The 23815-nt window shown below is 62.0% G+C and overlaps 1 protein-coding gene across 1 annotated transcript; it reads right to left on the bottom strand.

Moving 5' to 3' along the window:
* Positions 1-2528: 2528 nt before the first annotated feature.
* KLF16 (KLF transcription factor 16) lies at positions 2529-14575 on the bottom strand. Its single transcript, XM_045863438.3, has 2 exons — positions 13969-14575; positions 2529-4815 (listed from the first exon to the last, which is right to left on the bottom strand). The coding sequence occupies exons 1-2, from the start codon at positions 14432-14434 to the stop codon at positions 4514-4516; spliced, it is 768 nt and encodes a 255-aa protein (XP_045719394.1). The 5' UTR covers positions 14435-14575; the 3' UTR covers positions 2529-4513.
* Positions 14576-23815: the final 9240 nt, after the last annotated feature.

Below are 23815 nucleotides of genomic sequence, written 5' to 3'. Positions count from 1 at the left end.
GTTTAAAACGTGGGGGGATGTCACCAAAAACCTGCAAATCCCAGGCTCTGTGTGAACAGTAGGCCACCCTCGGTCCACCAGCTGGTGATTGCCACGGACCCCTGTGAGCACACGCGGGACCCCCTCCCAGCCTACTGCTCTCCCCACCTCAGCCACCGGACCGGGCCCCTCATGCAGGGGTCCCTCAACACCTGTCATCACCAAGAACAGAAAGGCAGTCCCCTGCATTGACCTGACAAAGTGTGTGAGGTGAAGCCCACCTAGTCTCTATCCAGGCTCACTGGCCTTGGGCATGCATTTAGCAAATATTCACCAAGTGCCTGTTATGCGCCAGACACACGGCTAGAAACACTGCTGAACGGGGGAAAGACCCCCACCCTGGTGGGGGTGGTGCTCCCGGTGGGGGAGACAGACAGATAATAGGAAATAAGGAAATGAGATAGCATGATTTTTTAAAAAGATTTTATTTATTTATTGGAGAGAGAGAGTGAGAGAGAGAACACAAGAGGGAGGAGGGTCAGAGGGAGGAGCAGACTCCCCGCTGAGCAGGGAGCCCAATGCGGGACTCGATCCCGGGAGTCCGGGATCATGACCCGAGCCAAAGGTGCCCCGAGATAGCATGATCTAAGTGCTGGGGTGGGGGGGGAGTAGAACAGGGTATGAGGCTGAGAGAAGAGGTGGTCCATGTAGTCCTCTGAGGAAGCTGGGATTTGAGCAGTTCTGAAGAAAGTAGAGGGGGAAGGGCATTCCAGGCAGAGGGCACAGTCTGTGCAAAGGCCCTGGGGCAGCACTGGGCAGGCATGTTGGAGGAACAGAGAGGAGGTCCGCGTGGCTGGAGCAGAGTGGGCAAGGGGGAGAAAGGGAGGAGTTGAGAGCAGGGAGGGGACGGGGGCAGGTCGTGCAGGGCCTTGGGGACATTGGTGAGGACTTGGGCTTTTCCCCCAGGGAGGTGGGAGCCCCAGAGGGCTGTGAGCAGAGGGGGGCGGGACCTGATTCTGTGCTCACTGGCGCCCTCTGGTGGCCACCGAGGGGGACGGACTGTAGGGCGACCGGGAGGCCATGGTGGAGGGGGCTGCCCCGGTCCAGGTGGGCGATGATGGGGTAGACTAAGTGGAGACACAGGACAGGGTGGAAGTGGGCCGATTTGGGATGTGCTTTGAAGATAGAACTCCAGGGAGATTTCCGGATGGAATGGACGTGGGTAGAGACAGAGTGAAGGTCAAGGGTGACCCCAAGGATTTTGGCCTGCCACCTGGAAAGATGGAGGTGCCGATGCCTGAAGGGGAGGTGGGACTGGGCAGCCTGGCGGGGGGAGTGGGCACATCGAGGGTCCGAGTGGAGGTCCGACCAGGGAGCGTCGTCGGCACATAAGGGGACGTGAGCGTACAAGGAGCAAAGCGAGAGGAGGCCCTGAGCCCGGGGTGCGAATGATCCGGGAGGGTCAGGGGTCCCCGAGGCCTCACGACCAGGGAGCGTCCCCAAGGCAGGAGGGGACATCTCGAGCAGTTCAGAGCACGTGGGATGGTGTCCAAGAGAGACAGGCGGGAGGGGCTGCGTGCGTGGACCCCGAATTCCAGGGACTCTGCCCAAAGGGGCAGAAAAGCCAGCTGGAGCCAGAGGGGGACAGCGGGACGGGGGTCCAAGGAGCAATGTCTGTGAGCCTGCGCGGCAGAAGCCAGTAGAAAGGGGACAAAGTGAAGCAGGGGTTAGGGGGATGCAACAGGGAGGCCGTCCTCGAGTAAGGTCGAGGGCCCCCTGCCCAGCTTGTGGGCGACCTGCGCGGCCGCAGGGGCAGGACCCCGGGGCGGGCTCGGCGGGAGCCGGCGGTGCAGTGCCAGGGGCGGCCACCAGAGGGCGGGGCCTTCGCCTTCCCCGGGGCGGCATCGGGGAAGCCCCTGGGGAGGGTCTGTGCGCCCCCGCCGGAGCCACACCCGCCTTCGGGGCTCTGGAGGCCGCGGGAATCTGGGCATCTATTTCCTAGGAAAGGGGTTCAAGACCCTCACCAACTTCTCAATGCTCCCGGGCCGTTGAGCCCTCCTCCCGAAGGGGCTCCCCCGCCCAGTGCCCTCCAATCGGGAGCTGGCAGACGGCAGGCGTGCGATACGTGAGCAGGCCCGCTGGGCACGCGAGCCCGGCGCGGCGCGGAGACAGCGGGGTCCGGGGACCCTCTGGGGACGAGCGCTGCCACGCCCACCAGCAGCCCCGGGGCACGGCCACCCCCAGCTCCCGGAGCCGGAAGGCGGCGGGCGCCGGACGCCCCCGCGCGCCGTGTCACCGCGCCTCCGTTGCCGGGTAACGGAGCGGGAAGGAGGGGGCGCAGCGGCGCGAGGCGTGGGTGACGCGGGGCGGCCGCCCCCTCCCCAGGCCCTAGGGCTGAGGGAGCCTTGTCTCGTGTCCCAGCTAGTGGGGTCTTTTCAGGGCCCCCAGCAGGAGGCTGGCGACCTGGGGGCTACACTGTTGAGTGGGACCCAGGCACTCGGCGGGCCGGCTGGAGGCCAGAGGTGGGAAAAACCACACAGGCACCTGAGTCGGGTTTAAAAAAGGGCTTGTTTAATTAAATACAAGGAAGAGGCCAGGCAGGACAGGGGGAAGTGGGGGCGCCCCCTGAAAGCACAAGTCCCTCGGGGCCCTCCCCCCTTACCCCATCCAGCTAAGTGGCTGGAACCAGGTCCCAATGACCTCGAGCTCCTTGGGGGAGGAGGGGCACAGGTCTCTCCAGGCCCCTGGACACTGGGGAGGGGCCAGGGAGGAGTCCTCAGCTTCCTGGGGCCTCAGACCCACAGTCCACCTCCTGTGGAGAGGCACCAGCCAGGGATGGGACAATCAAGAGGACGTCCATAAAGACACAGGGGAAAATGGGACCCCAGCCTGCCCCCACAGACTAAGGCATTTCACCAACACTGCTGGAAAGGAGGGTTTAGGGTACAGATGGACCAGCCCGGCAAGGATCCGCCCAGAGACTGAGCGAGAATACCCTTCCCAGTCCAGCTCCAAAAGGGCTTCCCTGGCCTCCTCCCCAGGACCCCCAGGACCCATCCCTGGATCCTGCCAGGCCGGGTCTGGTCCACAACAACACCATCCAAAACCCCAGACCCCGATGGGGAGACAGGAAGGTTCTGGAACACACATAGGTGTCACAAACCTCCTGCAGCCAACAGTGGGACACGGATCCTTTCAGGGTCTTGGGACAGGGAGCCTGGGTCCGCTCCCATTCTAGGGCGGGGGTCCTCAGTCCCTGTCCAAAATGAAACCCAACCAAAGCCACAGCGGGAATACGCCAGGAGAGCACACAGCACCTACCCCTCCCTACGCTAAGTTCAGATCACGCAGACCTTCCCCCCAACACCCACACCCCCTGAGGACAACGGACCACCCATGGGGCCCAGGTCAAGAAAGGGATTGGTGCCTGAAAAAATATTCTACCCGGTCCAAAAAAACGAGCTATCCCATGGGGTGCAGGCGTCAGCCCTCATGCTTCCTGCCCTCGCAAGCAGGACCCCAACCTCTGGTCCAGGGGCCATGTGACCAGGGGTACCTGCCGGGAAGAAGGGCTGGTGGCAGGATGGAGCCGGCCGCCACACCTCCACCTGCAGGGAAGGGGTGCCTTATGCTCGATGGCTGTCATGGTCCCAAACAGGAGGGATTGACTGATTGTCACACGATGCTGTGGAAGGCCAAAGTTGGGGACTCGACTGACAGGAGCAGTCCTCACTCACACACTCACACACCCACCCAGAGAGGGGCAGCTCACTGCCCCCCTCCTTCCCACCAGCAGAGACAGAGGAAAATAAATAAGGAGGCCTTTGCCCCAGCTGCAGCCTGTTACCCACCTCCCCTCCATGTGAGTCAAAATGTTCTTTGGAAGAACCCGTTTCTCTCCCTCCCTATCCCAGTCTTAGGAGCAAAACCTGGACCCTACTGCCTTCCCGCCTCCCTGCCTCCCCCCTTTCCACCCTGCCCCCACTGCTGGGGAGCTGGGTGGCAGGGCAGAACCTGTGGACACCTGAGATTGAGTACCCGGATGGGGGCGGCTGGGACCGCACCCCAGTTCCCTGAACATCTCCAATGGCTTTCAGTGGGGTGAGGGGCCCCGGGCAGGGTGGGGGGGGTGCCGGGGTAACCCATGGTTCATCTATGGCTCTTTGCACACATCATCCCAACCTGGAGAGGGGGGCTGGGGGGGGCAGAGTCTGAGCACTGGTTAGGTGCCCCTTTCCTGGGCCGCTCCCCCCAGATCCACCCTCTCCAAAGCAGGGAGGTGGCCATGGGGGTAGGGGAGCGCCTGCTGGCCGCCCACCTGGGGTTCCTGTTTAACACATGGGAGGAGAGTTATCCAACATGGCTATTTACAGACGCGGGCCCCAGCCACCCCTCCCAAGGGCCACCCCCGGTCCAGTGTCGGGGACGCTGGCTGTCGTCCGTGGCCCGCCCCTGGCGGCGGACAGCAGGCGTTTTGCTGGTGCTCCATGCCCAGGCCCAGCAGGGGTGCGGCAGGGTGGGCTGGACCAGGGCCCTACAGGCCAGAGGGGGCCGGGCTGGGCGCGGGGCTGGGCGCGGGGCTGCCCGCCAGACTGCAGGGCAGCGAGTCGCTGGGCGAGGTGCTGCGGGCGCCCGGGCGCCGGAGCAGTTCCGGGCGGAAGCCGGGGTGGCGGCGCGCGTGCTTGGTCAGATGGTCGCTCCGGGTGAAGCGCTTGGAGCAGAGCGGGCAGGGAAAGCGCTTCTCGCCGGTGTGCGTCCGGTGGTGGCGGGCCAGCTCGTCGGAGCGCGCGAACTTCTTGTCGCAGCCCGGCCAGTCGCAGGCAAAGGGGCGTTCGCCTGGGCAGAGGGGACAGAGGACAGTCAGCGCTGGGGGACGCCCACAGGATCCTGGTCATTTGCCTCCCCACCCGCCCACCTGGTTCTAGAGGCGGGATTCTGGGTGTGAATTTAAAACGTGTAAATGTGCAAAGAAAACCCCCACTCATTTCACGACACCCCTAATGAACGCTCCTGCCCTTTATTTCCTAGGAACTTGTAGTAATTCCAGGAGCAGTTTCCATGGGTTAAAAGTAGAACCCGCAGAGGCTGAGCTCTACCAGGCCCGCCCCCACTCCCACGGCACAGCCTCGGAGACAGAGCTCCTGGTGTACAGAACACACGCGCGCGCGCCCGCACACACACGCATGCACGCGCACGCGCGCGCCCGCTCCCAAGGCATGCTGGGCTTTGCAGGGGCTTCTCCCTATGCAAATGGGTCCTGTCCCCACCTCCGCTGGGGGGGGGGGACATACCAGAGGCTCCCAGGTGCTCGCGACCCCAGTAACCCTCACCTTTTGAAAATGACCACCCGGGGCGCAAAGTCGTTGTTGTGTTGGGGTGGTGTCTGGGCAGATTCCCATGCCCGGTCCACCCACCTACCCTTGTGGCCCCTCTAGAGGTAGAGGGACATGTGAAGGGTCCCCCAGGGCCACCTGCAACCCCACAGCCCGGCAGAGGGTGGGGAAGGGCACGAGGCCCTGGCAGAGACGGCCCCCCCGCAGGTCACAGCGCCGCCGGGAAGGAGAGGGCTTGGAGGTCGTGGCCACCGGCCTCACCCCGCCCCCGCGGAACGGACGGGGAGGGGAGGGGAGGGGAGGGGAGGGGCGGGCCGCCACCCGGCAACTTCCTCCGCAGACCCCTCCCACCTCCCAGGCTGGCCTCGCCCATCCTGCCCCGACCAGCCGCCGCCAGCCCCAAGCGCCCGTCCGCACCCACCCCTCCGGTCTGGGGTGTCGGCCCCAGAACGGTTTAGTCCGACCCCCAGCGAGCATGGTCAGCATCTCCCGGGAGCGCCGAGGGCCCCACCTTTAGGCTGGGTCCACCGTGGATCCCCGCACGCCAAGGGGCCGTGAGGATCCCGGAGCTTGCACCCCTGCGCCCTGCGCCGGGTACCTGGGACCCTGGACTCCCAGCCCTTGTTTCGTCCAGAGTTCTGGAGGGTGCGTGTGTGGTGGGGGTGTGGATAGAATGTGGGCACGTGAGCCGTGGCGCCCACACCCCTGTGACACCCTTTGTGGCACTGGATGGAGCTCCAGGTACAAAGGGAGAGGGCTGGCCTCGGGGGCAGCCACGGCGGGGTCAGGGTGGTCACCTCCTGGGTTACACACCGGGCCCAGGCTGGGCACTGTGGTGATTCAGGCTGACCCTGTGTCAGGGAACACACCCAGAAGAGGGGTGCATGGCCTGGGGTCTGAGAAAGGCCCCCCAAACAGGACCGATGGTGGCCCAGTGCAGAGGAGAGGTAACCAGGAGCCGGCAGGAAGGACCACGGGACAGGCGTGTGGCTGTGGGGGGAGCCAGGAACATCTCTGCTCTGAAAGCTAAGGGACTGTCCTGGGGTGAAGGGCTGGGAGGAGGTAGGAGTCAGAAGAGGCAGAGGGGGCTCCTGCCATCACCCGTGGCCCAGGAGAGAGCTAGACTAAAACCTCCCCTCCCCCATCCCTTCTTGCCGGCCACCCCCAAAACCAAAGGAGGAGGTGGGTCCAGCAAGCCCCCCCCATGAAGATTTCTTGTGGGTTTCTCACAGCTGCAGGCGGGCATGCCCCAGAAGGCTGTGAATCCAGGTGTGCCGGAGTCACCTACCCCGGGGGGAGGGGGGGTTACACATCTGTACCCAAGACTTCGCAGACCGCAAATCTCTGGGGCTGCACCCTTCCCTGAACAATCCCAAAGGCAGGGGGAGGGATCTCAGCAGAGACATCCTCTACAGAACCACGGAGCTCAAAACAGCCTGGGAAAGGACCCCCGCCCCACCCGGGCGGTGGAGTGCTTGGAGGTGACAGGCCCCCAGGGTTGCAGTCTGGGGGAAGGGAGTCCGGTTTGGGGGGCGGGGCTGCTGGCTCTAGGCCAGACCCGGTGCCTGGGGGAGCGATGCCCCTCCGAGGGGCATGCAGTCCTGTCGCCATCTTGCAGGGCGCAGGCGGGGAAAAGCAGAAGGGAAGGGGGGGCCATCCCGCTGCTGGCGCGCCCCGCAGTTGGCTCACTTCCCCATTTCGGGCGGTGGCGGGACTGGTACCCGCCTCCCAGCCTCCCCTCCTCCCCGCAGTTCCACTTTGCAATAAGCAGGTTGCAACAGCGGTGCCAGCGCGCACTGGGGCAGGGCGCGTGCTGCCGCCGGGAACACAGCTGCCGCACGTAGCTCGTAGCTCGGTGGCGGCAGGGACATCCACAGCCCAGCCGGCCTCGCTCACGTGGTCCCGCTCCCGCGAGGGCGGGGGCGGCGGGGGTTGGGGTCGACTTGCCGGCTGCAGGCCGGCCAGCCCCGCCCCACACCCAGTTGCTGGGGAGCTCACGTGCACACGTGGGTGGCGGGGACTCGGGTGCGCAGGCTTCCCGCCCCCACAATGATGGGCGAATGCCGGCAAGATAGCAGGCCCTGTCAGCCTCCCACGGTCCACTAGCCAGGGTGGGGGGCGCTTAGGAGGCCGCAGGGGCCGCTGCTCCAGAACGGACTGGAACCCGGGTGGGGGAAGATGTGGTGGGCGGGGAGCCGGTGGACATGACCTTTTGACTTGGGCCGGGCTGGGGTGACCTGGGGACAGTTGGAGTCACCACAGTGTCATGTTGGCTCAGAAAAATGGAGGCCAAGAGGTCCTGGAGACCTGATAGAGGGTAATGTGAAGGTGGTTCCTGGGCCAAGACAGCTTGGCCTGCCTGGACTTCATGGGACAGGGGCCAAACCCCGGGGCTCTGACAACTAACCTTCACCATGACCTCCTGAGTCATCCCTGGGGTAGGGACAGAGGTGTGTCCGGCAGCTGACCCTTGCACAAATGCCCACCCACTGGGTAGAGGCAGGGGGGAGGGGCCCAGGTGAGGGAGAATTCCTGGAGAGCTAGGGAAGGCTGGGGCTGCAGCCGATGGCAGGGAGGGTCAGGGGCTTCCCGGAGATGCCCCGACAAGTCCAGAAAGAAGCCAAATGGGGCGCCTGGGTGGCTCAGTCGTTGAGCGTCTGCCTTCCGCTCAGGTCATGGTCCCAGAGTCCTGGGATCGAGCCCCGCATCGGGCTCCCTGCTCCGCGGGAAGCCTGCTTCTCCCTCTCCCGCTTCCCCTGCTTGTGTTCCCTCTCACTGTCTCTCTCTGTCAAATAAATAAATAGAATCTTAAAAAAAAAAAAATAACCCAAAGAACAGTTGTGAAGGTGCAGCAGAAAAGGGGAGAAGTTGAAGGTGAGGTCTGGAAAGCAGGGCATGGGGTCCACCTCCAGCTGGCTACTCTGATGGCTTTACAAAGTCTGCTGCCTATGGGAAGCTCCACTAGTCTGTGATTTTCTTTCTTAGTTTTGAAGTAATCTCCACACCCATTGTGGGGCTCGAACTCACAACCCTGAGATCAAGAGTCACATGCTCCATTGACTGAGCCAGCCAGGCGGCCCCGTGCTGTGATTTTAAATACCCCCCTGGGCCCTGCCCCCCCCAAACCCAAGGCTTACCACCTACCCACCCCCACATCCCCCACTCCTCCTGCAGGTTTCCCCTTTCAACTGCTCTGTTGTTGCCACCAGAGCTTAGACAGGCATCTCCTGGCCATCTCCATCCCTCATCTTGGCCTGCTTGGTACCTGGCAGCAAATCCCATCCCTAACCCCTTCAAAATATTTCCAGACCCAGCTCTTGCCTGGACTAGTGCAGTAGCCCATCAGCTTGTGGCTGAGCCACCCAGTCTGTGCTCTGCCCTACAACCTCCCAGAGCTATTCCCTGACCCAAGATCAAAGCTGAAAGAGTTTACCTTGACCCCTCACCCTCCCTCGACTTCTCTGCAGCCCCACTCACTAATCCTTACCCACCATGTTCCCGCTGCCTGGAATCTCTCCACACGTCACTCTGCCCCTTCCCTGTATACCGTCACCCATAATATTGGCTTCTCCTTACCCAACTGGTGCACTCCACCGTCCCCTTTCTCGGCTTCTCTATCCTTGTGCTTAGCATCTCCTAGGTGTGAGATCTGCCCCCTCACCTGACCGTCAAGCTGCCGGCACAGGCCCAGCATGCCGTGCACACTGCATACTCTGCGGGGAGACCACAGGTCCAGAGAGTCAGGCTCAGGCTGCGGGCTGCAGCAGCAGCTGATGGTGTGTTCGTCATCTTGTCCACCGCCCCCCCCACCCGCCCAGGGAGGTGGTATCACTACCGTTTATTTAAAAGGCCGGCCCCCCGCGGCCCCTCATCCCTCCTTCCTCCCTGAAGACCCACACTGAGGTGGCTAGCTTCCCACCCAGACTGGCCCGTTTGGCCCGGGGGCTCTTCGTGCCTGGGGGTGAGGGGTAACCACTCTCACAGCCCCCCCTCCCCACAGCACGTGTCATCGGGAGACCTGCTGTTCTGGAAGAGCACTGGGCGAGGGTTAAAGTCAGGGCGGCCCCCACTCCCCGCCCTCCCTCCGAGGGAGGCCGGCTCCTTGTGCTGGTATCATCTGCCAGCTCCCGGGCCATCTGGGCCACCTTTATCAGGGAGCCTGGGTGGGGGGTGGTTATCACCCCCCACAATGTTGGGGGACCTCCCCCACTGCCTGGTCACAGCACCAGCACCTGAAGCCAGTTCCAGCAGCTCTCCCCCCTGTGGGAGGGGGGAGCCAGGTGGAGCTCACTGGCCACTCCCGCCCCCCCTCAGGCTTGGCATTGCCCTACCCTGCCCCCCCATAAGCCACCAGTCTCCTGACACCCCCCACCCCCATCCTCAGAGGAGCTCACGGCTCTGCCTGGGGAAGGGGGGGAAGCTCTGCTGTCCTCTCGGCCCTGGGAGGGTGGTGGCTACTTCCCCTCTGGGCCTCAGTTTCCCCATGTGCCTCTCCCCTGGGGGCCTCTTCAGCCAAGAATACCACCACCCCCACCCTGCCCCCTTGGGCTACTCAGAAAAACTAGGGTTCACCCTAGCCACCTCCTACTCTCCGTGTCCCGGGGCTTCTCACTTGCACCCAGTCTGTGGGCTGGCCCACCCCTCTCGCTCCCATGCGGGCAGCCTGCCCTCCTCAACCCCTCTCGCGGGACCCTAATCCCTGCTCCATAAACGGATTTTCCTCTGCAAAGCCGGGCCTGCCTTCCTGCCCACTCTCCACCCTGCCCTTGGGATTAAATGGAACCCTTCACCTGCCCTGACCCCCACCTCACACCTCCACCTCATCCTCAAAACTCACACCCCAGGTCCCTTGTCCCCATCCCCTGCAGCCAGGGTGCGGTCCCCTCTCCTGGGACACACCCCTTCCTGCCCCACAGGACCCCATGGTGTCAGCTGAGAGACCTCCTCCTCCATCACTGCTGCTGTCACCCCCCTCCCAAGGGTCCAGGGTGTCAGAGCACAGGGACTGGGATGTCCCCACAGTACCCTGCACACGCTAGATGCTCACCTAATATTCCTCAAACTTTTTTTTTTTTTTAAGATATTTATTTGACAGTGAGAGACACAGCGAGAGAAGGAACACGAGCGGGGGGAGTGGGAGAGGGAGAAGCAGGCTTCCCGCCGAGCAGGGAGCCCGATGCGGAGCTCGATCCCAGGACCCTGGGATCACGACCTGAGCCGAAGGCAGAAGCTCAACGACCGAGCCACCCAGGTGCCCCTTATTTTATTTTTGTAAAGATTTTATTTATTTATTTCACATAGAGAGACACAGCGAGAGAGGGAACACAAGCAGGGGGAGTGGCAGAGGGAGAAGCAGGCTTCCCGCCGAGCAGGGAGCCGGATGCGGGGCTCGATCCCAGGACCCCGGGACCCTGACCCAAGCCAAAGGCAGACGCCCAACGACCGAGCCACCCAGGTGCCCCTAATATTCCTCAAACTTAAGGAGACAGGATTTTAGAGTAAAACTGGAGTTCTCACCTGGGGGTGATCCTGCAACTCCCCCAGGGGACACATGTCACTGTCACAACTGGGGATGTTTCTGGCATTGAGTGGGTGCAACCAGGGATGCTGCTGAAACCCCCACGGTGCCCAGGACACCCCCAGAGAATGGTATCCGCGGTGCCCTGGGGAAGGGCCTAGAAACTCCACTTCTGGATCTGAGCTCCCTCTTGCCAGGAAGGAGCCGAGACCCCAGCAGGGGCACAGCTCACCGCCTGCTCGGCACCAGGGACTCTGGGGCAGGGGAACAGTCCGGATATGGAGGCTGGGAGAGCAAGGAGTAGACAGCCAGTCTCTCCTCCCGCCCCCGCCCCATCTCTCCTCTCACTCTCCGTATCCATAGCAACGGCGTCAACTTCTCCTGAAGCTTCCAAAGTCCTTCCCCACCCCACACGGGAAAGCTCCATGCTGGGGCTGTAGGCCAGACCCAGGGGACCACGGGACAGCCCTGCCCCTGCAGCTGGGTGGCCCTCCCAGCCTCACCACCCCCTATGCCAAGCGGAGCAGGGATGATGGGGGTACCACACTCAACTCTGGCCAGGATCCTGCTCCGTGCCTCAGTCTGCTTCTCTGTAAAATGGAGCTAGGCTGGGATTGGGATTCTCTTTACAGGGAGGAAGACTGATCCTCAGGCAAAGCAGGGGAAGGCCGGATTCTCTCCCAAAGGCCCTCTGGGGATGGCCCAGCTGACTTGTAATTACTATTCCTCATCACATTTGTCCCCAGGCCCATCCCTGGCAAAGGGCAACACCAAGCTAGCCTTGGTTGGGACAGCCGGGGCAAGCCTGGCTTCCCCACCCCCAAGCCAGGCCTAACAGCGGCATCGCCCTCTACTAGGAGCCAGGAAAGCTAAAGGCCTCTGCACAGCCACTAAGCTCGGCTTTGTGGTCCGGGGGGGTGGGGGGGTAGCGGGGGGCGGGGGGGCGCGGAGACACACTGAACAAGCAGTCTCAAGCACACAGGTGTCCGAAACCCTCGGGAGACAGAACACCAAGGGTGCCTAAGTGAGGGATTTCCAATCTCAGGAGCCATCGGTCCGTCCAGGAGCTGTGCCCTCTGGGTTCCCAGGCCATATTATAAGGAGGGTTTTGAGACAGGACACCCAGAGTCACAGCTCCCACTGGAGCTAGGGATCCATCAGGGATGGCACCCTGCCCGACCCCACCCACTACTCGCACCCTTCACTGGGACACTCCCCCGACCCTAGCTGGGCCTTGTGAACCTAATTTCTCATTTAAAAGGTGGACGGCAATACTGACATCCTGCTGTGCCCCCCGCCCCTTGCCGGCCTAGAGAGGCGGCCACCACTGCTTGGGGGCATATCGGGGCTCCAGAGGACTCCAGGATGCCCTGGAGACGTGTCTCTTGGGACCTGTGGCGGGAGGTGGCCTGGCTGCCCCCTTCAACTGACCCAGAAAAGAAGAAAAACCAAATCAGTACACTGGGGGGGGTCCAAAAGGCCCTTGGGGCCTCACCATCCAACAGTGACCTAGGGCTGGTGACAGGACAGGTGTAGGAGCACGAGAGTGGGAGAAACGGGGTCCCTCTCTGGACAATCTCTCCACTACAGCACCCCTGCTGTTCAGACAGGCAAACTCACTTAGAATGAGCCAGGGACCTGCTCAGACCCCAGCTCCACACCCAGAGCGGAATCTCCCCTCTGGTCCCCAGAGAGGCGCCTCTCCATCTTCATGGACCCCAGACGTCCTGCCCACAGACCCGCAGACCTCACTGCCTTCATATGTGGGTAACAAAACTAGTGGCTGCTCAGGGAAGGGAAGGACAGTGGCCCCAAGAGGAAATGCAGACCCCACCCCAAGTCGGCCCTGGCTGCGTATCCTGTCTTGTGCTCACAAGTGGGGCAGAGCCTCTAGGTCCCCGTGGACAGGGATGGGGACTGCGCAGGAGACGGAGAGCGCGAAGAGCAGGGAGGAGGGTGCCTGGGGCTGCCCACATGGGATCCCCACCACACCACTAGGGCCAGCCTGCTTTCTCACACTCTCTCCACAACAGGAGTGTGTCCACAGCGCCACGGCTGCACGTGACCCCCCCAGTGACCCTCAGAAGGCAGAACTCCTCACGCCCTTTCCACAGACGAAACACTGAACCCCAGCATAGGTCACGGGCTAGAAAGTGGCAGAGCCGGAATCCAAGTGCATCCTCACTGCCTGTACCCAGATGCCCCCCTCCCCCGCTCCTCTGCCCTTCCCCAAGGGAAGACCACCCTCAGTACTCAAGCCCAGGCCAGCCAGCAAGACCCACCTTCCCCTGACCCCCAACCCAAACTCCCAGCTTGGAGAGCATTCTGGGGGCGGTACCCCGAGGGGGGCGACGGAGGAGGTGACAGTTTAAGGGTGATGACTGTGCCCCCGCCTGATTCCCCTAGCCATCCCCTCACCCCCAGCTGGGCACTGAGAGATGACAAGTGTCACTGACCTCCCCCCAACCCTGCCCCCTAACGCGGTGAGGAGACCTGACTCCCTCGAGGGGCCCCTCTCAAACCCGCCCCCCACTCCCGCATCCAGACTCAGGCCTCGACCCGCACTCTCAGCCCCGCCCTCCGCCTTATTAAAACTCATACGGAAAAAAAAACCGTGTGGGGCGCCTCCCACCCCGGCCCCCGCGCCAGGCGCTCTGCTGCCCTCTGGGGTGAATCGTCGCTGCCACCCCGGAGGCGGCGACGCGGCTCCTCCTCCCTCTCTACAGATAGGGAAACTGAGGCAGGAAAAGGGAAGACAGAACCATCTCAGAGCTGCGTGCTCCAACCACGGCATCCACTCCCCACACACGAACGCGACAGGAAATAAAAGGGAAACGAAGCCGAGGGGGGAGGGGGCGGCCCGGGAGCCCCGATTCCGCCCACGGACCCCGTCGCGCCGCGCGCCCGGCGAGCGCCCGCAGCCACCACCGTCTCGCCCGCCAACCGCGCGCCGCCCGACCGCGTGGCCGCCACGCCCCCTGCGCGCGCCCCACCCACCGAGGCCCCGCCCTCCCGGCCGGCGCGGCGGCGGCCCGGGCGCGCCCCCCTCCCCGCCCCCCACGCGCCACGCAGTTTTGGGGTCCCGGAGGGGGAAGGGGCGCAGGAGACCCGCGCGCGGGCCAGGAGGACGGGGCTCACCTGTGTGTGTCCGCAGGTGCGACTTGAGGTGTGAGGACTTGTAGTACGCCTTGGCGCAGCCTGGGAAGGGACAGCGGTGGCTCTTGGCGGCGGCGGGCGCGGCGCCGGGGGCGCGGCCAGAGGACGGGGACGAGGTGGCCGAGGAGGAGGAGGCAGGCGAGGCGCCCCCCGGGGCGGCGCCGGGCCCGCTGCGCAGGTCGGCCAGGATGCTGGCGGCCAGCAGGTGGGGCGCGGCGGCGGCGGCGGCGGCGGCGGCGGGGCCCGGGCCGGAGGCGGCGGGGGGCGTAGGTGGCGGGCCCGGGGGCCCGGGCGGAGCGGCCTCGCGGCGCGGCGCGCGCACCTCCAAGCCGGCGGCGGGGCCCGCGCCCTCGGGGCCCGGCCGCCCGCGGTGCACCACGGCGCCCGAGGAGATGGCCATGAGCACGTCGGCAGCGAAGTAATCCACGCACGCCACGGCCGCCGACATGCCGGGCAAGGGCGCGCGGCGTGGGCCGAGCGGGCTGAAAGGAGGCGGCGGGAGCGGTGCCCGTCCGGCCGGCGGCGGCTGCTGGAGTGCGGGAGGCGGAGGAGGAGGAGGAGGCCGGCGCGCGCCGCCGCCGCCGCCGCCCGCGCTCGGCCCGCCCCGCCCCGCCCCGCCCCGCCTGACGCGCCCTGACGCACCGGAGCCCGCGGGGGCGGCCGCGGCCCGCCCCGCCCGGAGGACGCCCCCTCGGGGCGCGCAGCCACGCCCCCCGCCCGGCGCGCCCTCCGCCGCCTTGCCAGCCGCGCGCGGCCGCCGGGGGCGGGGTCTGGGCCGGAGGAGCCGCCCCCGGCGCGCCCACTCCGGCCCTGGAGCGCGTCCCCGCCTGCGTCTCGAAGCGCGCCGTGCCCACGCGGGGCCCCTAGCCGGAGACCCCAGCGCCGGTCCCTGCGGCGCGCACCCCCTTGCCCTTCTCGGAGTACCCCCTCCCCACGCCGGCAAGCTCCGCCCTTCCCCGGTATGATCCTCCCTCCCGGGAGCGCCCCTCCCCATCTCGGCACGCCCCTCCCTCCCTCACAGGACGGCCCCACCCCCTCCCGGCGCAGCCCTCCCCTCTCGGCGCGCGCCCCGCCCCCTCGCGGGCGCGCCCACCCCACGCCAGGGCGCGCGGCCGGCGGGAGCCCGCCCCTTCCCCGGACGCTTCCACCCTGGCCCCGGGCGCGCCCCCGTTCTCGATGGGGGAGGGCTTCGCTCCCCACGTGGCCGGGTGGGGGTGCGGAAGCGGCCAGCCCCGCCCCCCGGCCACGTGCGCGACCCTTCCCCCTCTCCTTTACCCTGACCTGGGCCCTGCTGGAGCGCGCTCCCCTTCGCGCCTTCGCCCCTTCTACGGGAGTCCCCTCGCCTTTCCCGGAGCCCCGCGGCTGGCACGGGAGGAGTGGGGCGCCCCGCCCAGCCGGGTCCGGCGAACCTGCGTTCGTTTCTCTTCCTGCGCCCCCCTCGGGAGTCACTTGCGCGCACCCCACGAGGGGTGGGGAGGGCCGGTGTCCGCTGGAGAGGAGCGGGGTCTGGGGGTCGGGAAGAGGAGCCGGACGGGGTTGCAAAGGGCTGGGCGAGGCAGAGCGTTCCGGCCCAGCCAATACACGGGGTTGGGAACATCGCTCCCCGCCGCTGGGCAGGGATCCTTGGGACTCGGATTGGGAACAGTGGGGCCTGTGGGAACCCTGAGGACGTCCGGGCCAGGTAGCTCAATGGGGAGGGCGCAGATGGCCGGGGTCAGCCAAGCCAGAAGTCCGAGGCCGGGGTCACGCGGAAGTGGGACAACAGGGTGGCCCTCTCCGCGGCAACCACGGCCCCGCCCCTTCCTAGGCTGGCTGGGGGGGCCGAGCGATGGCCAGAGCGGCCTCCTGGGAGCACAGCTGCTCCGGCCTGCGTGTGGACAGCGGCCGGGACCCCGGCCCCATCGGCCCCATCCTCGACTCTCCATTCTGCCGCCTCGCTGGCCGCTAGCCGACCCGCAAGCCTCCTGCCCTGTCTGCTCCCGTCTGGGCCCCCCGCCCCCACCCTGCACGTGGCTGTACAGGGAAGAGCTAGAGACACAGTGTTGACTAAAGGCTGCCCAGACAAAGTCCCGCCCCTTTGACAGACCAGTCCCTTTTTCCAGGCCGTGGACCATCCAAGTGGGCACTTGGCGGGCACTGCAGTCACCATTCCTGCCGGGCTGGGCCCCCTGTGCCCTGTGCCCTTGAAGGTCTCGGAGGTGAGCCGCCTGGGCGAGTCCCCAGTTCCCCAGCAGCCCTCAGGGGCCTTAGGCGCCCCGCTGCCCATAGGTGGTGCCCAGGCCACAGAAGAGGCTCTCCCAAGTTCAGACAAGGCAAGCAGCACCTTGGGCCCCCCCACCCCGAGCTTACACCAGGCACGGAGGCAAGCAGCAGGACAAGAAAGAGGCCAGGACCCATTTGTTGCTTCCAGGGATGTTTATTGTGCCCAGAGCGATCCCCCCAACAATGTGCCCTCAAGGGGCTCAAGATCTAGGGCAGGGCAGCTGGGAGTCAGGAAAGGGCATGGCTGGGTGGGTGGGCACAGGCCTGCCGGGTGGAGGAAGGGGGTGGGGAGAAGCGCCCCACAGGCAGCCCCATCTGGGGCCTCCAGCAGGCGCGGCAGGGGGCTGCACTCAGGGCTGCTACAGGGACATGGGGTGATGGCTAAGGATGCGCCTTCTTCCTATGGGCAGAGGGTGTGCGTAGACGGGTCAGGGCTGCCATCCTGGTGGCCCCAGCAGGCTGCATGGCTCCGGACAAGACATGCCTCCCAGCGATTATCAGGATCTCGGGCCTGTGGACTGCATCTGTGGGCCATGCTGGCCGGTCTGCAGGCAGGAGTCCCTGTATGGGGGCCTGTGTTCTACCCACGGGACGTGCGTGCTCACACCCTGAGCAGCCCGCGTGTGTACAAGCCCCAGCACCCGCTGCTCCCCGCCCCACGCTCACCTCTGCCTTGTTTTGTTACTCTGTTCTATGACCCTTTGAGTTGTCACCCCCATTTCACAGATGAGGAAATCAACGCTGGCAGAGGCTGGAAAAGTGGGCAAAGCTGAGACAGCAGAGAGTTTGGGGGAAATACTGAGGTGGCCCGAGCACTTGTGGCAGCCGGTCCCTCCCTTCTTCCTGTCTCTACCCTGCTCTGGTGGCACTCACGGGGTCAGGAGGGCACTCACCCGGCTGCAAGCCCAGAGCGGGGCAGGGGGCAGTCACTGGCTATAGAGGGGAGGCAGGCCTGGGGGCCACAGGTGAGCAGAGATGCCCCAGGCCCCTGTGCCCACAGGGAAGGTGCCCCAGACAGGACAGGCTCAGAACCAAGGCTGCAGTGTGTGAGTGTGTGTGTGTGTACGTGAACATACGTGAACATATGTACGTGTGTATAGACATGCAGGGATGGCCCTAGCTTCTTTTTTAAGACAGTAAAGACTTTACATTTGGTTTTAATAGTTTTAATAATACTTTCTATACCATTCGACTTTTTTTTTGAAACCCATGCGTTATTTATTACTTTTATTCTTTTTATTTATTTTTAAAAATTTTTTTAAGTAGGTTCTACACCCAGCATGGAACCCAATGTGGGGCTTGAACTCAGGACCCTGAAATCAAGACCTGGGCGGAGATCCAGTAGGAGGCTTAACCAACTGAGCCCCCCAGGGGCCCCGCTCTGTTCTTCTTTTTAAATGTCAGCAGGTACCAAGCAGTCTCATTACAGGCCATGCGTCCTTTCTTTTTTATGCTTTTCTATATGAAAAATTGTTATTATTTTTTTAAAGATTTTATTTATTTATTTGAGACAGAGAGAATGAGAGAGACAGAGAGCACATGAGAGGGGGGAGGGTCAGAGGGAGAAGCAGGCTTCCTGCCGAGCAGGGAGCCCAGTGCGGGGCTCGATCCCGGGACTCCAGGATCATGACCTGAGCCGAAGGCAGTCACTTAACCAACTGAGCCACCCAGGCGCCCTGAAAAATTATTTTCTAAATAAACCCCTCCCCCCCAAGTGTAGGCTGGACTCAGGGACTCACTTCCAAAGAACAGAGCAGGGAAGGGGAGGGCAATGACCTGAGTGTGGGGAGGCCTGGCAGACCCCGCCTTAGCCGTTGGTCAAGATCAAGGTCAACTTCAGGGTGATGTCTGGGTAGCGTCAGGGACCCTTGATGGGAGATGACAGGAAGACTCAACTCTCTACTTTCTCTCAACTCTGTGTTCTTCCCCAAAACCCATAACCCTTGTCTGACCTCAGCCCATCTTACAGAATACCTGAGCAGTCCCCCAAATTGTCAAGGTCATGAAACACAAGGAACAACCGAAGAAGTGTCCTAGATTTTGAGAGAGTGAGACAACATGGTTACACAAGTGCTGGGACAGAGAAGGACCTTAGTGGAGGAGCCCGGGAGACTGGACTAAGGTCTGGAGTGCAGTTAATGCAAATGTGCACAAGTGAATTTCTTGCTTCTGACGAGCTATCCACGAGGGGCACCGGGTGAAGGGTACATGGGACTCCATGCTGCCAAAGTACTCCAAGATGAAAATTTTAATATTTTTTAAGTCCTCTCTATGCCCAACGGGGGCTCAAACTCACAACCCCGAGATCAAGAATCACACTCTCCACCAATTGAGCCAGCCAGGCGCCCTCAAGATGAAAATTTTAAAACAAATACGAAGAAGGGCGCCTAAGCATCTGACTCTTTTTTTTTTTTAAAGATTTTATTTATTTATTTGAGAAAGAGAGAATGAGAGAGAGAAAGCAACATGAGAGGGAGGAGGGTCAGAGGGAGAAGCAGACTCCCTGCCCAGCAGGGAGCCCGATGCGGGACTCGATCCCGGGACTCCAGGATCATGACCTGAGCCGAAGGCAGTCGCTTAACCGACTGAGCCACCCAGGCGCCCCTAAGCATCTGACTCTTGATCTCAGCTCAGGACTGGATCTCAGGGTCATGAGGTCAAGCTCAGTGTTGGGTTCCACACCCAGTGTGGAGCCTACTTAAAAATAAAATAAATATAAATGTTTAAAATAGACATGGAGAGTGAACACAGGAGTCCTGTTTATAATGAGAGCTGCATTAAGATATTAGCAGCTCATTTTGGAGGCACCATGGAGTTTTACCCTCCCTTGCTTGTCAAACTGTAAATGTGGTGCCTTTGACCCACCAATTCCACTCCTAAAAAGGAACCCCAAAAATACCCCTAGGGAATCTAGCATGTCTGTATACTGTTGCGTTGTTTCTAATGGGAAAAAAGAAGGAACCCCACCGGGCCTTACTGAGTTAGGAGGCCGTGGCCGTGGGAGGACCAGGCCACAGAGCCTCCGGCAGGCCCCCGGTCCCCTGGTCTCCACTCGACCTGCTGAGGGAGAGGAACTTCTTCCAGACCCTTCTCTCACACAGGGTCAAGAGGTGCTCCACTGGGCTCTGTGGTCTCCACAGGGAGAACCCTGGCTCGGCCCCAGAGCCGAGTGACAGCAGCCAGGCCCTGACGCCCCAGGTCTCACCAGCACCAGCTCCGGACACACAGGTGGCTCTGGTCTGTGGGTGGCCTGGTGCCAGGCGCTGGGGTCCAGCACCACGGAGCTCACTGTCCGGCAGGGGCGCACCCATGTCCAGAGGCTATCTGAGCACCATGGGAGCCCAGGGCATAAGCCCCACGGGGGTCCCAGGACTTCTCTGGGAGCAAATTGGCCTGAGCCATTTCCCTTGTAAGTGGAGACAGTGGGGACAGCAACCTGGTGACCCAGGGTTGTCATAAAGACTGACTGGGCTTGAGACAGGAGCTCTGAAATGGAAGGGGACCCTGATGCTGGGTTGGCACTCCCTCCAATGCAGTTCCACAGCTCCCAGGCCGGCCCCGCACCCCGACCGTGAACCTGCCCTGTGGGAGCGCCCACACCTTAGGTCAGGGTGCTCGGGGTCCTCAGGGGCGGCACCCGCCAGAGGCCCCATCTCACATCTGGGCCCTGCCGGGCAAAGCTCCTCTCATAGCCACAGCCACTGTGGTGGAGGGAACAGAACCCCCGGCCTCCTCGGGAATCTCGGGGGCCCTGCAGTTCAGGCAGAGATGGACAGAGGCAGCAGAGTGGGTCCCACCAGCTCAGTCTATTGGGGACGATGCGGGGAAGCAGGGTCCCCAGAGGGAAGGAGAGGAGGGTGGACGGCCTGGCCCTCGGGTGCTGGGGACCCCACGTGAAGTCCAGTCTGGGATTCACGGCCCCGGGGTGAGCAGCATCCACACCAGGTCCCAGGCCTGACCCCCAGAGAGGCGCCCGTGCCCGGCTGTGTCCCGGGGGCTCTCTGGGTACCGGGCACGCCCGGACCATGGGACCCGGGGGCCTAAGCTGTGCCAGGTCAGGTGTCACGGGGAGCCGGGGGGCGCCCTGCCCAGGGTGCACATGCTCGGGGGTCTGCTGAGCAGCAGGAGAATGCTGCTGCCGGGTGCGAACACATGTGTTGTGGAAAATCCACAAAATGGAGAACCGAAAGTTGGCCCTTCTCCCAGGCAGCCTGGCCCATGGGCCATACCAAGCAGAAAGGAAGGGGGGGGCGCATCCTGGAATGTACCACTGGCTTCCCCCCATCACTGCTGTGCATGGTCTGACCCCCACCCCAGAGGCTGACGGTGAGCCCTTCAGGGGCACTCCACCCAGAAAGAGGTGATCCCCCAGGCACAGAGCCCGCGGGTCAGGCCGGCCTGAGGAGCCCACGGTGAACAACGGCCTGCCTCAGTTTATCCCTTACGTGCAATGGGCAGGCGCTACTGAACAACCAGCACTCAGTCTCAACACAGGTGACCCCTGGCGCTGTGACTATCCAAGGGAAGGGGAGGGGGACACACAGTGAAGCTTTCAGAATCCTTCCTGTCATAGCGTGTCATGCAGAACTACTATGACACGCAATATGTTCGGGTCCTCAGCTGTGGATTCTAGGGGGACAATTTTCCCGACTTTAACGAGGGGAGACGGGGTCTTGGCACATTCAGCAAAGAAGACAATGGAGTCCGAGTGAGCTGGGACAATGCAGAGTCTGAAAACAGACCCACACACTCAAGAGCCCAGCGTGTGATAAAGACAGCCCAGTCAGTAGGGGCAAGAGTGGCTTCCGCGGGAAATGGAGTCGGGGTAACCTATTTGGAAAAGCAGTTTGGGTTCTCACCACACTCCTTCCCAGAAGCACTTTCCAAAATTAGACCAAAAGTTTAAATATATATGTAAAAAAGAAACCATTACATTTCCAGAAAAACACATCAAATGCTTTATAATCTTGGAGTAAAGAAAATATTTCTGAGCATGACACAAAATGCAGAAGCCATAAATGAAAAAAACTAATAATGACTAATAATGATTTTAAATGCTTAGCAGAAATAATAATGAATTTTTTAGAAATCGAAGGGAAAAAAAACACAGTCCTAGGTCAAAAACAAATTATAGATTGGGGGAAAAACGATTTTAACAGGAAATGGGCTAATTTCCTTAATACATAAAGTGCTCCTAGCAAACAATAACACCAACAACCCAATGGAAAATGGTTGAAGAATATGAAATACAGGGGCGCCTGGGTGGCTCAGTTGGTTAAGTGACTGCCTTAGGCTAAGGTCATGATCCTGGAGTCCGGGGATCGAGTCCCACATCAGGCTCCCTGCTCGGCGGGGAGTCTGCTTCTCCCTCTGACCCTCCCCCCTCTCATTCTCTCTCTCTGTCATTCTCTCCCTCTCAAAAATAAATAAAAAATTTAAAAAAATAATTTAAAAGAAAGAATATGAAATACAAATGGCTTTTAAATATGTACATGTTTATAATAAATACAGACTTTCCCATTTTGAAATGATTATATGAGTGGTAAAAATAATCAACATAAAAATAAATCTGACAAAACTATTGATATGTTTCATTTCACTTCTAGGAAACACAAGTAAGCTACAATGAAATACTATTTTACCCCTACCAGATCTGCAAAATCAGGCATCAGGGGTGGAGGACACTAGGCCTCTCCTTCCTTCCTTGGTGGGAGGCAATTTGGTATGACCTGTTAAAGAGATCAGGCACACATTTAGAGACCTATGAAAAGCCCTTTGACCTATCATCACTCCTGCACTAAAGAATTTAGCCTACAGAAATAGTCCTACTTGGATACAAAGACATTTGTACAAGGATAATCAATCTAGTATTGCTTGTTACAAAAAGACTAGAAAGAACCTAAATTTCTACCAACAGGAAACAATAAATATGGTACTAATACAATATGGCGCAGCAATTAAAATGAATGACCCAGATCTCTATGTCAGAATGCGGAGAGCACTCTCCAAGCTATGTTGACTGAAAGGATCCCAGGTAAAGGGAGCGAAGTTTTGTGTAAACACATCAGATGTATATGCATAGATTTTCTTTGTTGACACAGGAGAAACTGCCCCAGGAGAGGGGAGCCAGGCCTTGGAGGTCAGGGGTGGGAAGGATGCCAAGTCTTCCCCCAACACCCTTCCGGACTCCAAATTTTTTACTCTGTGTATCTGAAAACATTTTTGTTCCAATTCTAAACAAGTTGTTTTCAACTTACTGCATTTGTGGAGCTCTGGCCCTGACGGGGTCAAAAGAACATGCCCTGTGACAAGGGCAGCAGGGGGAGGGTGGGGTGTGCTTTGGGGAAGAAACACTGTAGCAACAGACCCGTTGAGAAACAGTAGCCATGCTGGGGTCATCTGCACAAGGCCAGGATGTAGGAAGGGCCTGTCAGCCACCACGACCAGCCTGTGCAAAGGCCCTGTGGTGGGGAGGGCAGACGAGAGCTAGGCCCGTAGACTTTCTCTACTCTACTGAGTACACATCTCGCGTGTACTCAGTTTTGCTTCTTCGCGTCCCTTAGTATCAAAAAGGCCCCTGACTCCCAGCAAGAGGGGCACGTGGGGCTCGGGGGGACGAGGCACCAGCAGCAGGCTCCACTGCCCATCCCCAGACCAGGGCACTTCCCTGGGTTAGAGAAGGACCGGCCGGGACCCCCAGGCCCAGGGGCGGGCTTAGTCCGGACAGCAAGCCTCGAGGGAGGGGCGTCCTCGCGCGGTGCGGCGGGCGGGCCCCCACCCCCGTCACCGCGACGGCGGCGGTTAGGTGCCTCGCGAGCATTCCAAGTCCCTGCGCACCGGTCCGGAGTTCAGCCGCGAGCAACGGAAAGCCCCGCGGAGCGAAGCCCCGCTCGCTGTCCACGCCGACACCGACGTCTGCGCTGGGCCCGGGCCCTGCGGGCGGGGAGGTCGAGGCGCGCAAGGAAGACGCGGGCGCCGGGCGGGCTGCCGCGGCCCGAGCTGCGGCCACTTACCGCCTCCTCCCGGGTCCGGTCGGCCGCCGCCGCCGCCGCCGCGGCCGCCGCGGCCGCCTTCGCGCGCGGAACCCGCCACTTCCGCTTCCGCCCAGACCGCGCCCCCTCCGTGTCGTCCCCGCCCCCAGAACGAAGCACCGCCCTCTCTTAAAGGGGCCGCGGGACCCAGGAAGCCCCGGACCAGGCGGTGGAAGTAGCTCTGGGTCTTGGCCTCCCCACCGCCTGCTGCAGCAACACGGGCTAAGTCGCCACGGACGACAGGCCACTCGTCTCCGAGGCCCTTCTCGCTCTGGGGGGGGCACAGAGGACACTCCAGGGGCTGGTGGTGAGGTCCAGGGAGACCCTGGCTCAGCCTTGCCTTCAATGGCACCCCGGGAGGACACGCTCCGATGGCCCCAAGGCGGGAGTGCTCCCTGTACCCAGTCCCAGCCCCCTTTCCTGGGGAGACCCTGCTGGGCCTTTGGACCGGTCAGGGCCAGGGCCAGGGCGGGCTCCCTTGGCTCTCTGTGCAAGGGACGGGGGTGAGGACAGGCAGGACAGCTAAGGCAGCCCAG

Source organism: Mirounga angustirostris, unplaced genomic scaffold (genome assembly GCF_029215605.1).
Source record: "Mirounga angustirostris isolate CCGP_5_RB_7025 unplaced genomic scaffold, mMirAng1.0.hap1 SCAF_1, whole genome shotgun sequence".
Lineage (NCBI taxonomy): Eukaryota > Metazoa > Chordata > Mammalia > Carnivora > Phocidae > Mirounga > Mirounga angustirostris.
This window is presented reverse-complemented; position numbering and strand designations above follow the sequence as displayed.

What these genes read in the sequence shown, in the direction of transcription:
- KLF16 (XM_045863438.3), bottom strand. Translation starts at nt 14,434, where the DNA reads ATGTCGGCGGCCGTGGCGTGCGTGGATTACTTCGCTGCCGACGTGCTC. An exon ending in GCACCTGCGGACACACACAG is followed by an intron (nt 4,816 to 13,968) that starts GTGAGCCCCGTC and finishes CCCTCTGCCCAG; the next exon opens with GCGAACGCCCCTTTGCCTGC.